This window comes from Semicossyphus pulcher, unplaced genomic scaffold, assembly GCF_022749685.1.
Source record: "Semicossyphus pulcher isolate SPU_LCO1_2020_fin unplaced genomic scaffold, fSemPul1.0.p SCAF_1, whole genome shotgun sequence".
NCBI lineage: Eukaryota > Metazoa > Chordata > Actinopteri > Labriformes > Labridae > Semicossyphus > Semicossyphus pulcher.
This window is the reverse complement of record NW_027211603.1, coordinates 15,921,188-15,938,773: the sequence shown is the minus strand read 5'-3', so window position 1 is coordinate 15,938,773 and position 17,586 is coordinate 15,921,188. Positions and strand designations below refer to the sequence as shown.

Here is a 17,586-nt window from a genome sequence, read left to right as displayed (position 1 = left end):
TTACTGTACGTGTGTGCTGCTAGAATAAAGTGTGCCATCAAATCTTAGCGAGACTCACAGACTGATCAGAAGACGCACATCATTTTTCTTTAAAAGCCCGGCTGTTAAAAAAAATACTATACTCTGTATATGCACGTTTATTGTCTTACTTGTATTTCACATTTTGTCCTTCCAGGGCTGCTTGGGTCTGATCTACACTGTGTACATCGACAGCCTGAATTTCCCTTTAGAGGGTCTGGTGGCCAACCTCTTTACATTCCAGGTTCCCGTTGCTGGTGGATCCCAGGTGAGTCCTTACTAAGGCGAAAGCAAAACACGAGTACCACAGACTGCAAAGTATCTGATCTGTTCCCCACATATCCAGACCAGACAGGGGGGCTGGAAAAGGTTAATGTCGGAGCTTGTGAGCACCACGAGGCAGTGATTGTTTGTGGGGATGATGGCTGAGGCTCAATGGTGCGGCTACAAAAATGATTTATGTGAACTGTGCAGCCAATCAGGAATGTCGTGCTCAGATGGTGCCAGAGATTGTTGTTCAGCCACAGGCAGTAATTTTCTAATACATATTCGTCATTTTTTTTTCCATAATGTTACTCGGAGCAAAATACCTCAGCCTCAGAATAGGGCAGAAGACAGCAGGGCTCTTGAACAGTTTATAACAGTTCAGGGAAATGCTTTTAAAATGTCAGTGCATTAAGTTCCTCTAATACTTTAAAGAAAGCCTTATGTTCGCTGCAGTTAGAGGCAGTAATGGCAATAGATTACTCATGGAGGGAAAATGTGTCTCAATCATATTGGAAAATTACTGTCCGATTACCACTGTCCTCATCGCTGAGTCAAAACTCAGCTTTCGTTTTAAACGCTGGCTAACGTGCTGTAAGAGGAAAGAAAAGAATTCGGCTGGTTCCCCAGCGAGACGCCACTTAAAATCCCAAGTCCTCCAGCCTGCCTTTAGGCACAACCTCAGCAGTGCAGTGGAACAGACACATTTGTCAAAGCAGCACCTAGTTTAACACACAGGTATGTCAAGAATCGTACGAATGGAGACCCTGCAACACCTTTTGATTTTTTACTTGACTGAAGAACTTAAAGGTCATTCTCATCCCTATATCACTTTCTACTGCCTCAAATCTATAGACAGCTGTTGCATCATCAGTTGACTACATCAATCAGTAAATGCACATAATTATCTGCAGATACATTCATTAGATTTGTTTTGTCTCTAATATTGCTGCAGCACTTTATCTGTTATACAGAAATTCAATCTTTTCACTCTATTATTACAAACATCGACCCGAAATACACACATGCACAAACAGGACTCTATGGACATGCATTAATGGATAGATGTCAGAGTGAGGGGGCTGCACATCGACATGCAGTCAGGGATTTGGTGCCTTGCTCAAAGGCACCTTGACGGAGCCCAAGAAAGGAACTGGCTCCTCTCCAGCTACCAGCCCCAATTCCATACTTGATCCGTAACGGGACTTGAACCGGCTACCCTCCGTTTCCCAAACCAAGTCCCTCCAGACTGAGCTACTGTCTACCCCAACCCCTATAATTCAGGTGTTCTTTGCTCTATAACGAGCTCATTCAAATGGATAATTCAGCCCTGCAGCCGCACTGCACTGAGCGGCACTTGTCTTCTTTATTTGATACACCCAGCTACTCTAGGCTATAAATCTTAGACCTGGTGGCTGTAGAATTGTTCTACTACTGTTTTATGACCTTTCACTGCTTTGTCTTCACAGAAGCTGTTCAGCCTGGGAGCAGGAGACCGGCAGCTCATCCAGACGCCTCTGAACGACACGCTGCCTGTCACGTGCAAAAGTGTTGCACTACTCTTCCAGCAGCTGGGTGGGTCCTCAAGTACTAACTAGTAATCATAAGACAGGAAGAGACTTAATGAGTCAGACAGTGACTTGTCAGTGACTGTAGTACTGGTCCTTGCCCCTTCAGGCGGTTGTGTCATGTTTTTTGTTACCCTCTTGAATCAACAATAGTTTCCTGCAGGTTGTCACGCTGACAAAATATCCCATTGAGGTTTTAGGACATTTTGTGAGTTGTTATAATCTGGCAGTAAACCCTCAAAGAACATTAGTTTTAGTCGTTATCCTGGTGGTGTTCATAATTTTGAGCTTAAGTAAATCAGCTTAATGTGTGTAACATATTTTTCATTCATTCAGTCACACATTTTAAAAGGCTCTGTTCTACTTTGCTTATCACATGGTGGTTAGCTACAGCTCTGTTGGGACTTTTTCAGTCAGTAGACTTTTGCAATGGTCCATTAAGGTTTTGGATTATTTCTACAGTCTATGTGTGTGAAGCGGGATTAGAGGTTTTCGCTTTGTCCCATCGGTGTTTTTGTAAAGTTACTGGGCTTGAACGGGCACATGATGAAGATTTGATGCAGTTTGCTGATTTCACGTGTTTGCTCAGTACGTTCAGACTGTAAACGATTTGCATGGGCAATACGTGCTTTAATAAAGACAACACCCGTGTTGCACTGTGACTCATACATTGACTCGTTTATCTGCATGTGGAGAGTCACTTTGCTCAGCCTTTGACAGTAGCATCTTGCAAGAAATCACGGACTGAGCTTTTCTGCATGACTATTTTAGACTTCTAAGTCTTTCTGTAAGGATTAGGATCAGTTTTCTTCTTGCAGCTCTAGGCGTACATCTGTGAGCGCTGAGAGTGAAATTAAATATTATTCACCTGATATTTGATTTGTAATGGAAAGTTGGCCGTCGTTTGGCCTCATTTGATTTGAAGAATGCGCCTCAAAACAAGAGCAGATTTTATTTCCCGAGTGCTTTAACACCGTCCTCTGTTTGTTTGGACACAGTGGTGATCACGCACATTAGGGGGGGTACTTGCACGATACACATGTGATCAGGGTCATGTGCAAGACAAAGCATTTGCAGCCAATATGGATACACAAACAAAACAATCTTGACACAATAATAAAGTCAGTCTTCATAAGCCTCTTTACATTAATCATTGCAGTACGCTTGTGCTTACATGTGTGTGTGCGGTGCTGTTTTTCCTCGAAGTATTAGTCTTTGAAGACAAAGTCTTTGAAAGCTGCTCAATAAACGACATTATTGAAAAGTCATAAAAAAGCATAAAGTGGACAGATTGGATTCGGCAAGAGTTCAACAAGGACATTTTATTCTTATGTCTGTGTGCAAAATGTGAGGCTGCAGCCAGAAGATGGTTTACTTAGCTTAGCATAACAACTGGAAGCAGGGGGAAAGAGCCAGACATAAATCCACAGCTTATCATTTTGTACACTTGTGTACAGATTAACCCAACAAGACAAAACTTTAAAATTAACAAGCTTTAGATCGGCTGGCAATGTACGGTGGTGCAGTGGTTAGCGCTGTCGCCTCACTGCTAGTGTGTTCCTGGTTCAAATCCCGGTACGGACGAAGTGGGCCTCTGTGTGTGGAGTTTGCATGTCCTCCCTCGTCAGGTCAATTGGTGACTATAAATTGCCCATAGGTGTGAGCATGATTGGTTGTCTGTCTCTATGCGTCACCCCTGTGATTGCCTGCCGATCAGTCCAGCGTGTATCCCGCCTCTCACCCAGTGACAGCCGGGATAGGCTTCAGCCCCTGCGTGATCCTGAACTTTTCCTTAGCCAGGCTGTTTCCCTTTATTTCCAGTCTTTTTTTTCTACCATGACGGCATTGGCTCCCCATAATAGCATGATAGGACTGAGGCTGAAAATCGGCGAACTGGCCCTTTAATTTCAACTACTATGATATTTAATTTTGTTGAATTTAAATTTTTTTTTTTTTTTTTTTTTTGAGTGTGTTGCAGCACCAATGTTTGCAGGAATCTCAATTTTTTTCAAGAGCGTTTTTGTTTAAACTCTCTTTACATGTTTACATTTTGCCTGCATGAAATGATTGGATGGCTTACCTACTTGTCTGCCTACCTGTGTGCACTCTTTCCTTGTCCTCATTGGGCATGCTTGGACTTTTTCACAAGGCTAGTTGGGGGAAGTTGCTTTGGATGGAGGTCTGAAGAGTCTACCTTAGTTTACTGGCATGAGGGCTTACAAATTGAAGCCTCGTGGCAAACCTCATGGCATACTAGGTACAAATTACTGGGGGTTTTCTTTTTCCTTCAAGAACAAGTGCATCATTTTCACTCATTAGATCATCCTCGTGTCTATGTGAGGGTTGGCTTGTAGCTGTACAGTCAGGCATGTCGGCACATCTATCTGTGTGTACGGGTCACCCAAGTCACCAGAGAGGAATGTGTGTTTAACAGTCACTCGCAGGAAGTACATCCCCCGGGCAAGATAAAACCAGCCACCAAGAGCACCACTGTTTGTTGTTTGTCGCCTTTGTGTCCTATGTTGTCTGTAGATGTTGTTGTCATTTTTTATTTAGAGCTCGGAAATGTGTCGTTGTTTTCAGGAGATAAGTCTAGATCGGAGGTGATGTAATGAGACCTGTTCCTCAGAAGGGTAGTCTGATATGTGAGATAAAAAGAGGTGCTACCAACAATAAGAATTTAACACATTTGGATCCACTGGGGCTAAAAAACTTGACGAGCCTGTTTACTCTCCAATCGTTTCCTGTTTATCACTGAAGTGTTCCTCTCAGACAGACAAACATCCAGACCCAGCGCCCCCAGTGGCGCGGCTACGTCTGCCAGTGTTCCTCTCTCTTTATCACTCCAACGTGTGATGAATGCGTCTGTCAGTTGCTTGATGGGAAACAATAACAGGAACTGTAAACTTAGAAGTCTTCCTGATTGTCACATTGGTATTTGAAAAATTATTTATACTCAACGACTGTGTAATTTCCTTTGTTTTTGAGGGATGAGTTTTCCTGAAGAAATGTCTTCAGTGTTTAACAAACTGTCCCATTTAGTCGAGTGGAAATTTATGTTTTCATTTGTTTCATAATTATCCGGCAGGCTGAAGCAATGCTGTAAGCAGCAGCGCAGCGCACTGCTTGCAGATTATAAGGCAGTGATTCCGATTGTTCTCACTGCAGTTTTGACTCGTACACTCTTATTATTTCAGATTAAACCTACACTTTACATAGCTACACCAACTAACTCTGTGATGGAGAAATACACTAAAGCTGGTAAAAGAAGAAATCTGAATGTCGCAACAATTTATCTAAACACATGAACTGTTCCTTCAACTATTAAGATCTTTCATGTGGATTAGTCCTCCCTACTTGCGTTTACTTCCTGTTTATGTAAACAGAAAGGCGCTGAATTGCTCACCTACAAAAGACAAAAACAAGCTATAGAGTCATATGTTCACAAATTATTGAATTAATGGTATCCTGTGCAGACTAAGTGATGCTCTTGTCTTAAATGGAGTGACAGTTATCCCCGTTGTTTCAGGCTTTTTCCTCATGAAAGAACCGACACATGTCAGTATTTTTGGTACGTTATAGGCCTTGACCTTGAATGTTGCACGTTTCACAAGTAAAACCAGGTTTGAATAAACCCACCCAGATTGTTAAATTAGCACCAGTTTCCTCGGCGCTGGCAGACACCTTTTTAGATTGAGATTAGTACAACAATAGACACGGCTTTCCATCAATAAGTAGCAAACGAAACATTGGTATGGTATGTCTGTGAAGCACTGCCAAAATCACAAGAACAATCCTACAGTTATTGTATGTTTTGAGTTGCCGTGATCAATCTTGAAGCTGTTATCGATCAGAAACAGAACACGCAAACGAATGTTGTGCGCTCTAATCTTCGTCCACAAATAGCCCCGAACGTTTGATGAACGATCTGGAATAATGTGGCGGTCACATTCCAACAAATACCTCATTCATTATCGATCTCTGTTGTTTTTCTCATTCCAGGAATCCAAAATGTTCTAAGCCTGTTTTGTGCGGTTCTGACAGAACATAAGGTTTTGTTCCACTCCACCAGTTACCAGAGGCTCGGAGAGGCGTGTCGCGCCCTGGAAGCCCTCATGTTTCCCCTTAAATACAGGTGAGTAGAGAACATGTCTGACCCCCGCTTGGGGGCAGGTTCTCATGTGACTTTCCACTAACACCTTGGCTTGTGATTCAACTGATGATTAACTTTGTTCATCTTGGTTTTTAGCTCTTGGCATATGTACTGGATAAGGATACCCTTTGAAATCACAAGATGTAACCTGGTTTAACCTCGTTTATCTACTAACTAAAGTTTTCTTCTTACTGTCTTTTCAGAATACTCTTCTGAAAGTGTCTTTCTTTTGTTAACTTATTACATTCTTTTGCTTTTTATAGAAAATGTGGGGATTTTTTAACCCTCTTTTATACCTAATGTAAGGGGGGAATGTGTAAGAAATTATTTTTTCTCCCTGGTTAAGTTTTCAAAAGCACTGCAAACTACAACTTGACTATAACAAATGGGGGGTTGGTGAGTGTAGTTTTGTGTGGAAGTAAACAGACAGAAAGGAAAGAAAGATTAAATGACTGTTACCAGCAGATGATTTGAATTGTAAATTTGTTACCAAGCTCATAAAAGCAATGTCTCACATTCAACTGCTCGAACACTACCATGGCATTACAAGTAAACTCATTGTTTTTTTTAACATAAATATAAGAAAATGTTAATAATATTATAACACAGAAGCTGAATCAATGTGCGTACACACAACATATATACAACATACATACAATGATCCATAAGCCTGGTAAATAATAGGAACAATTTGAGTTAGCTTTTGACTCTAGATACATTTGTGATACATCTATCATTTCTGATTAATCCATATACCAGGTCAATTATGGCCTCTTATCTTGAGTATCTCACCAAGACACACTGGGATATGTGGCCCGGAGCTGGGCATTGAACAATAAACCCAACAACCCACTCCACTGTCTGAACCAAAGATGCTTTAGTATCAAAGCAGATCAAGAATAAAACATTAAATAATCTCAATTATCAAGTAATAAAATAAACGTTACAGTTCATCTGCCTGTCTCACCTTAATATGCATACTATAATAAACAACATTGCTTTGCCAGTCTAATATTTACTGCTAAGAACAGGACTGTCAGTAGTGACAGGTGACATTTTCCTGTGTGTACTTTAGTGTTACAGGACGAGCTGGCCAGATGATTCAATTATTTTGTTCTTCTTTTCAAAGTCTGTATAAAAAATGTGAAAGTATGAATCCTGCTCCCTTTTTTCGGCAGGTATTGCATCATGCTTGATTGCCTTTGTCGACATGTCGTCATGTACAGTCTTCCTGTGTTGTAAATTATTAATGAAGTAATTCTGACTTCTCCTGATGTTCAGCCCTCGTTTCTGGTAGATGATGACAATTATAGTAATTTCCAACACTTGTAATCGAGCTGATTGTGAAATGTACGAATATCTTGGGAGTGCCACGTGCAGTTTCTATTTTTGTCTGCTGTCTTATCACTCGATGCGAGTTGACTAGTTTCAGTTTCATAATCGCGTAAAGTCAACACATCCACAACCCTGCCGCAAAGTCTAATTTAGGCTCATGGTTGCGCACCCAGTGCACTTCCTTATCTGTCCTTTTAGTATTATGTTACATTAAATGTATTCACTGTGAACGTCCTCTCTTGTGTTCAGTTACCCATACATCCCGATTCTGCCTTCACGGCTGCTGGAGGTGTTGAGCTCACCCACTCCCTTCATCATCGGAGTGCACTCCATGTTTCAGAGTGAAATCCAGGATCTGGTGAGTGCAGATGTGTCACAGGCATCCACAGATCTCTCTTAATTTCATGCAGAAAATGAAGATCATAAGTTGTTGATTGCATACAAACACCTGTAAATCATTAACAAATATTGGAGTCTTTCAGAGTTTATTTTGATACCCTGAAAGTGATGATGCATTGTGGGTTTTTACACATGAAGATTTAGTTATCCGCCCTTCAGCAAGATGTTTATTTAGCTGGTTTCGGCTGAGCCTCGTCAGGCGTGAGCGTTGTTCCAGACAGTACTCCCTCCTGCTGCAATCAAACCACCTGACCTGTCTTTGTTTTATATGTTTTCACCAGTTGGATGTTATCATTGCTGACCTGGATGGAGGAACAATAAAGATCCCTGAGTGCATCCACTTGTCCGTGCTCCCTGAACCTGTGTCACACCAAACACAGACTGCCCTGTCTCTGGTAAGCGCACACACATTCAGCTGTAACTATACATATTGTTTGAATAATGGCAATATGATGACAATAGAAGTGCACAAGAAAAAAAATGTATTAAATCATGAAGTCATTAATCTTTGAACAGCTACTAGACGAAATAACAGCATGTCCTTGTTTATCTTTGGCAGACGTCAGTTGGTTCATCTTTCACACCCAAAAGGTGCTTACAAAAGCACCCTTACATTGTTATGCTCAAACTCACATGTACAGTTTGAAGTTTTGTAAAACAACAAAACAAAAAGCTTTTTGGAAATAGCAAAATTCAACAAAACTTTCAAAACAGTTTGGACATTGTGTGGTTTGTTACTGTTTCAGAAAACAGTAGATGTGCTTATTGCACAAGTTCTGACGTAGCGACTTCTAACTCATAAGTGATCACAAGACTGATCAGCTTCCTCTGCTGTTAGGCATCCTCCTAGATATCTCCAGTAGAGATAGACCGATATGGTTTTTTCAGGGCCAATACCGATACCGATTATTAGTAGTCAAGGAGGCCGGTAACCGATATTTGGAGCCGATATTCATTTGCAGTAAAAGTGAAAATATTGGCGTCAAAATTTTGAATAATACGAACTCCAACACTTAACTTTGTTTAAATGCCTTTAAGCATATGTTTATTAAACAAACAAACAAACAAACAAAAAGCGCAGGGAGTTCCCAGGGTCAGCAGCATCTCTTATAAAGTTAACTGAAAATTCAAATAAATAAATAACTTCCTGAAGTTTTATAAAGTAAATAAAACAAAGTTCAATAAAATTTGCAAAGAAATGAACTTTTTCTCCTCTCCGCCGTGTGTGTGAGCACTCTGCATGCACAGCTTTCACTGCTGATCGGCTGTTACCCGTGCCATGGCTCTGCGTGTAACCAATCAGTGCTGTGGGTGGGACAATGCTGGAGACAGAGTAGTGACTGCAGACATAGAGGCGCGGCTGCATCAGAGCCAAAATAACCCAGTTTTAAATTGATCTCTTATCGACCGTCGGATTAAAAAAAAGGCCGATGCCGATGTGCGTCAAATCTGCGTCGATAATCGGCCTGGCAGATAATCGGTCTATCCCTAATCTCCAGACGGGTAAATCTTTGCCTCCAAACACCATGAAACTTGGCTAGTGCTTGCTTACACGAAATAACAAATAGAAGTTTCTCAATAGAAACACATTGATGAAGAGCTCTCTCTATTTTCCTCCTGTAGATGTGTGAGAAGGCCACGGCACATCGTTTGGTTTCTAGTTCACGACCTCTATTTCTTTTACACTGTTTACTGGCAGATTATAGCCAAGCGTGTAGTGTAGCCTTTACTGCCTCTGCCAAAACAAAGCATGGGCCTTGGTTTGCATTTCTTTTTTTGCAACATTTTGCAACAAGTCTGCTTAAAATTTCACGACAACTGAATGGAAACACGACAATTGACTGTTGATAAAACTGAGGTTCTTACTTTGATTAAATCATGACTCCTTTCCATGGTATGCTGTATTCTCTGGAATCTCATCGTGCACTTATGTTGGTGTTGCACTTATCTGGAAAGTTAGTCCAGATAAGTGCATCTCCTGCTGGAACAGAAACAAATCGCCTGAAGATTAATGTGTTCTTTGTAGGTTTTGCACCCTGATCTGGAGATAGCGGACAACGCCTTCCCTCCGCCTCGCACCGCGCCCTCCAACCTCAAGTTGTTGGTAAGTCATCCTCACTATCACATGCCCTCCATTCATTCCTGCTCCTTAGGGTGTCTCTGTGTGGGGAGTAATGTCCTCCTTCGCCCACATGAGGAGGAAATAATTGACTTCATCAGAAAAAGTCTCTTATCTCTTAAATGTAAGCAGCAGTGTGAAGGAACTTACTGATGCTAATCCAATACAACCAAATAACTTAAATGACTCATTCTTAACTTATCAGACTGCTTTGTGGCATAGCTGTTTGATGAGTCATGTTGGGGTACGTGTGTTGTGTGCGTTGCAGGACAAGGAGGTGAGGGCCGTCTTTCTCAGGCTGTTTGCACAACTCTTCCAGGGCTACAGGTCTTGCCTGCAGCTCATTCGCATCCATTCTGAACCAGTTATCCACTTTCACAAGGTAAGATAACGACATAATGGAATTCACAGTGACGAAATTAAAATTTTGCAAACTTTATTTTCCGATATGTGACCTGAGGTTAAACCTCTTCAGCAGTTGCTCCTTAGCAAACACAATGTTCTGTTTCTTCACCAAGAATGTCTGAGCTGGAGTCAAGCAGTGAGGGTGGAATTACATGCAAAGACCTGACAGATAACCTGTCATGGGGTGTATAAAGTGCGTGTGTGTTTGAGTGTGCGTGTTGTTTGAAATGTGTTGCAGAGGCTCCATGACTCTATCCTGTTGTTTATGCAAGCTTCGGACACAATCCCGTAACCTTGGGCAAGGCCCGGCAATGAGCCATATGAAACGTATTAGGTTTACATTTTTGTTTTGTGCCGGGGATTTTGTTTGTTCGTGTCTGCGGTGTCTCCGTGGTAACCCCTCATCCCGCACATCATCCACAAAGTACCCCACATGGATCACATTATAAACAAACGCTCTGCTTATTCGCCTGGAATCGCTGAGCAGGGAAGGCTCGAGTGAACTCTGTTTCATCTCTTCTACCCACAAGCACAGATAATTATGCGTAAAGTTAATTACATTCATTTGCATGCAGTCATTTTTTAACTAGATTTATTTCCCTTTCTGTGCATGCTGAAGAACTTATCCGTGATTTTAACAATAAAAGATGCCGGTCTCAGGACCCCTTGCAGAGAAACTTTGAAGGATTTTGTAATCTTCCTCTAAAAATGTCTGTGATCACCATGCCTGTTTTTGTGTATCATATGAACCAGATAACATTGATCCCATCTGTGCGTGATTGTAAACCGCTCTAATTCTGACATTATCCAGACTGCCTTCCTGGGCCAGCGAGGCCTCATCGAGAACGATTTTCTGACCAAGGTTTTGGATGGCATGGCCTTCGCTGGCTTTGTCTCAGAGAGAGGTCCGCCTTACCGAGCCTGTGATCTCTTTGATGAGGTACTGTACCATGATGCTCCACTTACAGCTGAATTAGAGTACCCCACTTTCTAGCTATAAGTTCATACACAAATGGTCAGACAATATGTTTAATGAGCTCACATCAGGACTGTTCTGGAAGATCTGGAATGAATTCTACTACGTGATCCACCTCTGTAACTATGTTTATATTCCAGTTGTTGTTGTGTTTTTTGTTTGTTTGCTGGTTGCCTCTTCTGTAGCTGGTGGCCTTAGACATTGACAGCTTTAAGGAAGAAGAGCTCAGCCCTGCCAAGCTGCAGAAGCACATCAGGGAACTCTCTGAGCAGCTGTACAGAAATGTAAGACTCCATATATCTAACTAAAGCTACATCTTTTCTGTTGTATTACTCACACAATTACATTACAAGCCAGATGTCGTCAAGTAAGAATGCCCTGCATGTGTGTTGCCATATATCCATAGTACAAACAGCTGTGCATTCTATGAATACACGTGGTTCTCTTATACATGTACTCTAGGAGAACCCAAACCCTCACATGGCATTCCAGAAAGTGCCTCGGCCGTCAGAGGGATCACATCTGCGGGTGCACCAGGTACCCTTCCCCCTGCTGGATGACGAAAAGGTGGAGAAGACGGTGCAGGAGGGTGTGGCAAAACACAGCAGCACACCTCCGTCTACACGACCTGAGAAGAAGTGTGTTGTACCTGCAGGACCACCCGTCGGTAGGGCCAACTTTGAACGATGCATAGTGCTGTGATAATGTGGGGGAAAAAAATATTTTTTCATTCCAGGAAAACATAAAAAAATGACTCATCCTGCACCCTGGGGCTGATACTATTTTTATTTCAAGGAAATTGCTTTCCTGAATTTTTATGTCCCTCACCGCCCAAATGATGCTGTTGTTTTAGATTAGTCTTCGTCTTTAATCACATTTGGTCACATTTTAGTCATTTTTACCCATTATAGTTTGAGTCCAGTTTTAGTCAATAAAAAGTATTCACATTTTAGTCATTGCTTTTAGTCAAAAAGTTTTCTCTAATGAGAGAAACAGTCTCTCTCTTGTCATTTTTACCTGTTTGCTTTACGTAAAATTAACACTTTAATTTCAGCACATTGGACTTGCTGTGGACACTGATTGGCTTTTACAGTAGCCAATCAGTGTCCACAGCAAGTCCCTTCCTAGCGTCCTGCTTTTTAAGGAAACATGTGAATTTGCTCAATCAAACTGCAATCTGCTAGCAACATTTATAAGATCTATAAGCTTAATTTTTACAGAGTGACTAACTGACTTTAACTAGCGAGAGTCTTTGCAATATGTCATATTGCTCTGATGTTTGCAGCAGCTGTAGCCGTCATCCGCAGTGACTCCTCTCCTGTTCTGTTTCTCTGTCTCTCAGTGTCCATTATGGGTAAGAGTGGCTCCGTGTTTAACAGCGCTCGCAGGCTGGAGGTGGTTCGGAGCTGCATATCCTTTATCTTCGACAACAAGACCCTGGAGACTGAAAAGGTGATGAACAGTGTCTTTCATCAGGGGAGCTCATTAACCTCACTACAGGCTAATTAACTGGAAAAATCTGCCTTTTGTGTTACACACACATCCAGCATGCCGTTACGGAGCTGTAGATCTGTCCTCACATTTATCACCTTAATATCTCCCAGCTGGCCCACAGATACTCACACACAGAAATAGATGAATCCATGTTAATGTGTTGCTCACTTTACGTAGCACTAATGTTTCTTTTAACACACTTTTTGTCCTGGTTGACTTTACAAGCATCTGCACTGCACATAAATGTCTGATGAAGTATGTCTTCACTGCGGCCCCATGTATACGAGGTTCTGAGTGAACATTCTGCTCGATATATGCCTCCATGTGTTTTTAATAGGAAGGATGCCAGTTTCTTTATGTTTCCCTCTTGCTTCATATAGGAGTTATATAATCCAAGCATGCGTCTCTGTACAAATGTAAGTACAAATGCATCGTATTGCATCCTCAGAACCCCCTATGAGGCTGTAAATCTCCGTTGCCAAATAGTCAGTATGAACAGCAGGTAGGAGTAGCTTGAAGTACAATGTACTGTTGGTACATTGTGTTTCTATAAACGGATAATTGACATAATAAATCATTTTACTCCCTCAAAAGGTTACTTAAAGGCTTTTTCTCTCTTCGTGTGCCTTTCTCTTAACAGACGCTCCCGGCTGCACTGCGCGCACTGAAAGGCAAAGCAGCTCGCCAGTGTCTCACGGAGGAACTGAGTCTCCACGTCCAGCAGAACCGCGCCATTCTCGACCATCAGCAGTTCGACTACATCATTCGCATGATGAACTGTGCCCTCCAGGTACGTCACGTAACACTCGTCGGAGACACCCTTCTCTTCTGCTGCCGGCTGTAAGCTGATGGAAAAATGTACAGTAATACTCCAAGCAGCCACTGAGGAGCATCACATTTTAAAAGTCCAGTTTAATTCTCTTGCAATGCCAATCAGTCTGACAAGCAGTTGATTAAAACAACAAGAAAAAACACAACTTAAATGGTTTTCACACCTTTTATCTAAAATCACTGTGAAAGGAATAAAAGTACATCCACTCTACAGTCTTCTTCTAACCCCACACATGATGCAACCCCTCAGTGAAATTGCATCATACACCAGTAACTGTGTTATACAGCAGCTTGTCTGCAAAATTCAATCTGCTTCTTTACTGTTTAATGATATGAGTTTGAATTTATGACCTGCTGATTAAACAGACATTTTAGGATTTTGTATACAAGTATACATTTGATTATGTTAGGCCCTGTGTTCACATAGAGCCCTTTTCTGGTAGAAAGGCTCTGACAGGGCGCTGGGGAGCGCTGACATGAAGCTCTTGCTTGCTGAGCTTTTGTTTCTATGACAACATTAAGCTTACCTTGCTTCACTGCTAACAACAAGCTTACAACGCGTAGGGCAATAAAACGTGTACCAGCAACATATAGTGTCCGGCCGATCTGCTCCCACAAATAGGCTTTTCGGTCTCTATTGTGATACTATTGATCTCTATTGTGATTGTGTCTGTCTTATGGTACAGCTCCAGGTAGACAGAAACGGGCCGAAACAAGTTGCTCCTTCATGTTTGGTGGTGACCAAGGTGATGAGTGGCACCCCATCTGATTGGCTACATTAAAAAAGTGGTGGTGATGACACCAGCGCCTTTCTGAAAAGTTCAGAGATTTTCAACTTGAAGAGCTCGAAGCAGACGTACAAAAAAGGCTCTGAAAAAAGACGCTTTTTCTCTAGGCTGCCGCATATGCTCTGTCCTCATTGGGAGCAAGTGAAGAAATACACTGGCGCTCAGAAAAAGGCGCTATGTGGACACGGGGCCTTATTCTGCTCCAAGCAGGTATTTGACCTTTACCGTGTTGGTCTAGTTTGATTTCCAAAAAGTGTTTATTCAATTTAAATTTCATTTCAGACTTTAAATTCTTGACCGCAAAAAAATATAATCTAATCACTGCTGTAATCTGCCGAATCTCTCTCACATTTGGCACACTGAACCAAAATGAACCAAAGTTGTGATGAAAAATATTTTCTTTCACGAGGAACAAAAACAAAATCTCAAGCTGATATCCACAATAACTGAACTGTATAACATTTAATATGTCAATATATGAGCTCTTCACCCCAAATCAGCACACTTTCCTTTATACTTTGTTGTACTTTAATCTTATGTAACAAAAACAGTGCCTTGCGTAAGTATTTACCCCCATAAACTTTTCTATATGTTGTCATGTTTCAACTACAAATGGAATTTATTGGGGTTGAATGTAATGGCCAAATGCGTAACAGTCCATAGTTTCGGGGGGGGGACATAACATGGTATTCAAAATTATTAACAAATAAAATATGAAAAGCTTTCAGTGCTTTGCTATGAAACCCCTAACTAAGATCAGGTGGATCCAATTGCCTTGAGGTTAAATTGTGCTTTAAACAGATGTTTGGACTGCTCTTGTTTGTTAATCAAATGATAAAAAGCCCAAAAAATACTTTTTATATTCCAGGTTGTTACACTGTAAAACAAGAGAAGTCAAAGGGGGGTGAATGCTTATGCAAGGCACTGTATGTAAGTAGGACAGCAGTACACATGCACACAGGTTAAATACGAGACGGCCCATCCTCTCCGTTTACTTCTCAAGTCATTCTCAAGTGCGTCTTCGTCTGCAGCAGTCCGTCAGAATCTTGTAAGTCTGAGTCCCGTCTATGCTGCTCATAGTGGGTCAGATAACATGTTTGTCTCTTCCCGATGCCCTCATACCTCGGCTACTTGTCAAAGCGAGTAAGTAATGTGTTTTTGTGCAGCTCATAAAAAGTCAGTGAGGCTTCACTCAACCCGAGCAGCCGGGTCTTTATTGGAAGTTCCTCATGTTTTACTGCCTTGAATCTGCCTTTTACAGGGATTTTAATAATTTTAAGCAGTCCTCACAGAGTGCAGCTTTTATGGAGTGACTCTAGATTCCAGTCATTCTTCCCCCCCCCAAATGATCGAAAGCCAATTAATCCCAACATCTGCCAGGGCCAGGGACACGCAAGGTCATTTTGCTCCACATTTCTACAAGTGAACAAAATGAAATGTCAGGCTCTTTATTGATCACTTTGGCCGATATAATGTCTACATGTCAAGACTGCTTATTAGCAGACTTAATATTTATGTCTTTCTACGCATGCAAGTAGACGTGAACGGGAAAGCTTGTTGCGTAATCTCTAAATGTCTAAGTGTCTGCATTTCAAGGAGCGGAAATTTACTCTGCGCTGCTTTGGAAGTAGTTTCTTCATGACGTGCGTTTGTTTAAAAGGCCAATAATTGTCACCATCTCTTGTAGCATTTTTGTGGACACGGCTTATATCCAGATAGTCAGTGTGTTTTTTTGTATCTAAATGAGATCCTGATGTATTAGCTTTTTTTGGACAACAAGAGCGAAATGTTTTTTTTTTTTTGTTTTTTTCTATTCTTGCAAAGCTGGACACAAAATTAGCCCTTACACGGAATGATAGACAATACACGAAACCTCCCCTAAGGGTGCAACAAGGAGACAAATATCAAACGCATGAGTCATAATTCAACTGACAGAATTACATTTAAGTATTTGCTAGAATCTAAATGCTATCAATGTATAGTCTCCATGTGAGCTTTGAAGGCTAATTTGGCTCCCTTCATTTCCTTTGGCATGCTACTGAAAAGCCACACATGGGGGAGAAAGTAAAAACATCACACATGGAAAAGAGATTTTATGTGTGAGTGCATTTTTTGTTGACCGCAAATTTGGAAGCGACATATTCCGTCCTCTCTCTGATGGTAACTGATGTTTGTTTTTTATTGTTTATTGTTTGTCATTTCTTCTCTTACTTCAGGACTGAAGCCAAGCATTTGTTCTTGCTTTCATTTCTCGGTCTCAACTCGGCTGTGAGAGATTTGTCTCAGATGGGCTGTGAAAGGAATATAAATAGTAAATTTCTGGTCCACTAATTACTTACATATTCTGCACGCTGCCCTTACTGTCAACGCCCAGAGTGATATTACTGTGTGTGTGTGTTAGTTTGTGTGTTTAGTGCTGAACAAAGCCAGAGTGACTTATTGAGTAAAAAATGTGTCTTGCTCTTTGTACAATGACAGCATGTTGCCTCGTTTGGATTTCTGGCACTCATGTTGACATGACACATTGATTTGCGATGACATCAGCGTTACGAGGCCGATGTGCATCATTTATCTGTCAGGTTCAGGTGAAGTGACAGGTCTGTTGTCTGGTTGCAATCAGCGTTTCTCTTTGAGAGGTTCGCAGGGGAGTGCAGTATTTATACAAACATGTACAAGAGGTCAAAGGTGAGGACATTAGAATCAGGTGGTGCTGATCCAGTCAGTTGAAAAATCACATTTTTCTGTAATTGATAAAAAATGTTGATACATTCTTGAATGAGTTGATATGGCTGGAAAGAGGTTTACAGTGACGCAGCTTCCTGTTTCAACATCTGCTGTAATCTGCCATGAATCACGCACAGTAACGACCCTCATTAAGGTATTTGAGTTAATTATATTCATTTGTTTGTGTGTGTACATGCCGGTCACTGCTCCAGATTTTAGAAGTAAACGTTGCGCAAGCCATGTGGGGGAATGAGTCCTGCTGTGGATGTATCCTGGCATCCCAACCATTTCCTGTCAGATAGGATTATGAGCCCTCTGTGCTCCGCTCTCTCATGGCCCAGGGCCTCATCGTGGTGCTCGAAAACACGCTCTGGACTGGCCGGCAGTTTACTGTGAGAGGGGATTAGGGTGGGAGAACCATGGGAAGCTGCCGCAGCCGCATGGAGTCCATGAGTTCCGCATGATCCGGAGCTTGACTGTCTGATATGGATCAACGTGCAGTAACACGCGTT

At 41.6% G+C, this 17,586-nt stretch overlaps 1 protein-coding gene across 1 annotated transcript in view; it reads left to right on the top strand.

The window, feature by feature from the left end:
• sbf2 (SET binding factor 2) overlaps nt 1-17,586 on the top strand; it is an 88,839-nt gene that overhangs the window by 34,158 nt on the left and 37,095 nt on the right. The window contains exons 5-16 of the mRNA XM_069675741.1: nt 176-286; nt 1,752-1,857; nt 5,853-5,985; nt 7,588-7,696; nt 8,019-8,132; nt 9,764-9,841; nt 10,125-10,238; nt 11,073-11,201; nt 11,423-11,521; nt 11,700-11,904; nt 12,580-12,689; nt 13,372-13,521. Of these exons, the coding sequence (XP_069531842.1) occupies nt 176-286; nt 1,752-1,857; nt 5,853-5,985; nt 7,588-7,696; nt 8,019-8,132; nt 9,764-9,841; nt 10,125-10,238; nt 11,073-11,201; nt 11,423-11,521; nt 11,700-11,904; nt 12,580-12,689; nt 13,372-13,521 (1,458 nt within the window). The remainder of the gene's footprint in view (nt 1-175; nt 287-1,751; nt 1,858-5,852; nt 5,986-7,587; nt 7,697-8,018; nt 8,133-9,763; nt 9,842-10,124; nt 10,239-11,072; nt 11,202-11,422; nt 11,522-11,699; nt 11,905-12,579; nt 12,690-13,371; nt 13,522-17,586) is intronic.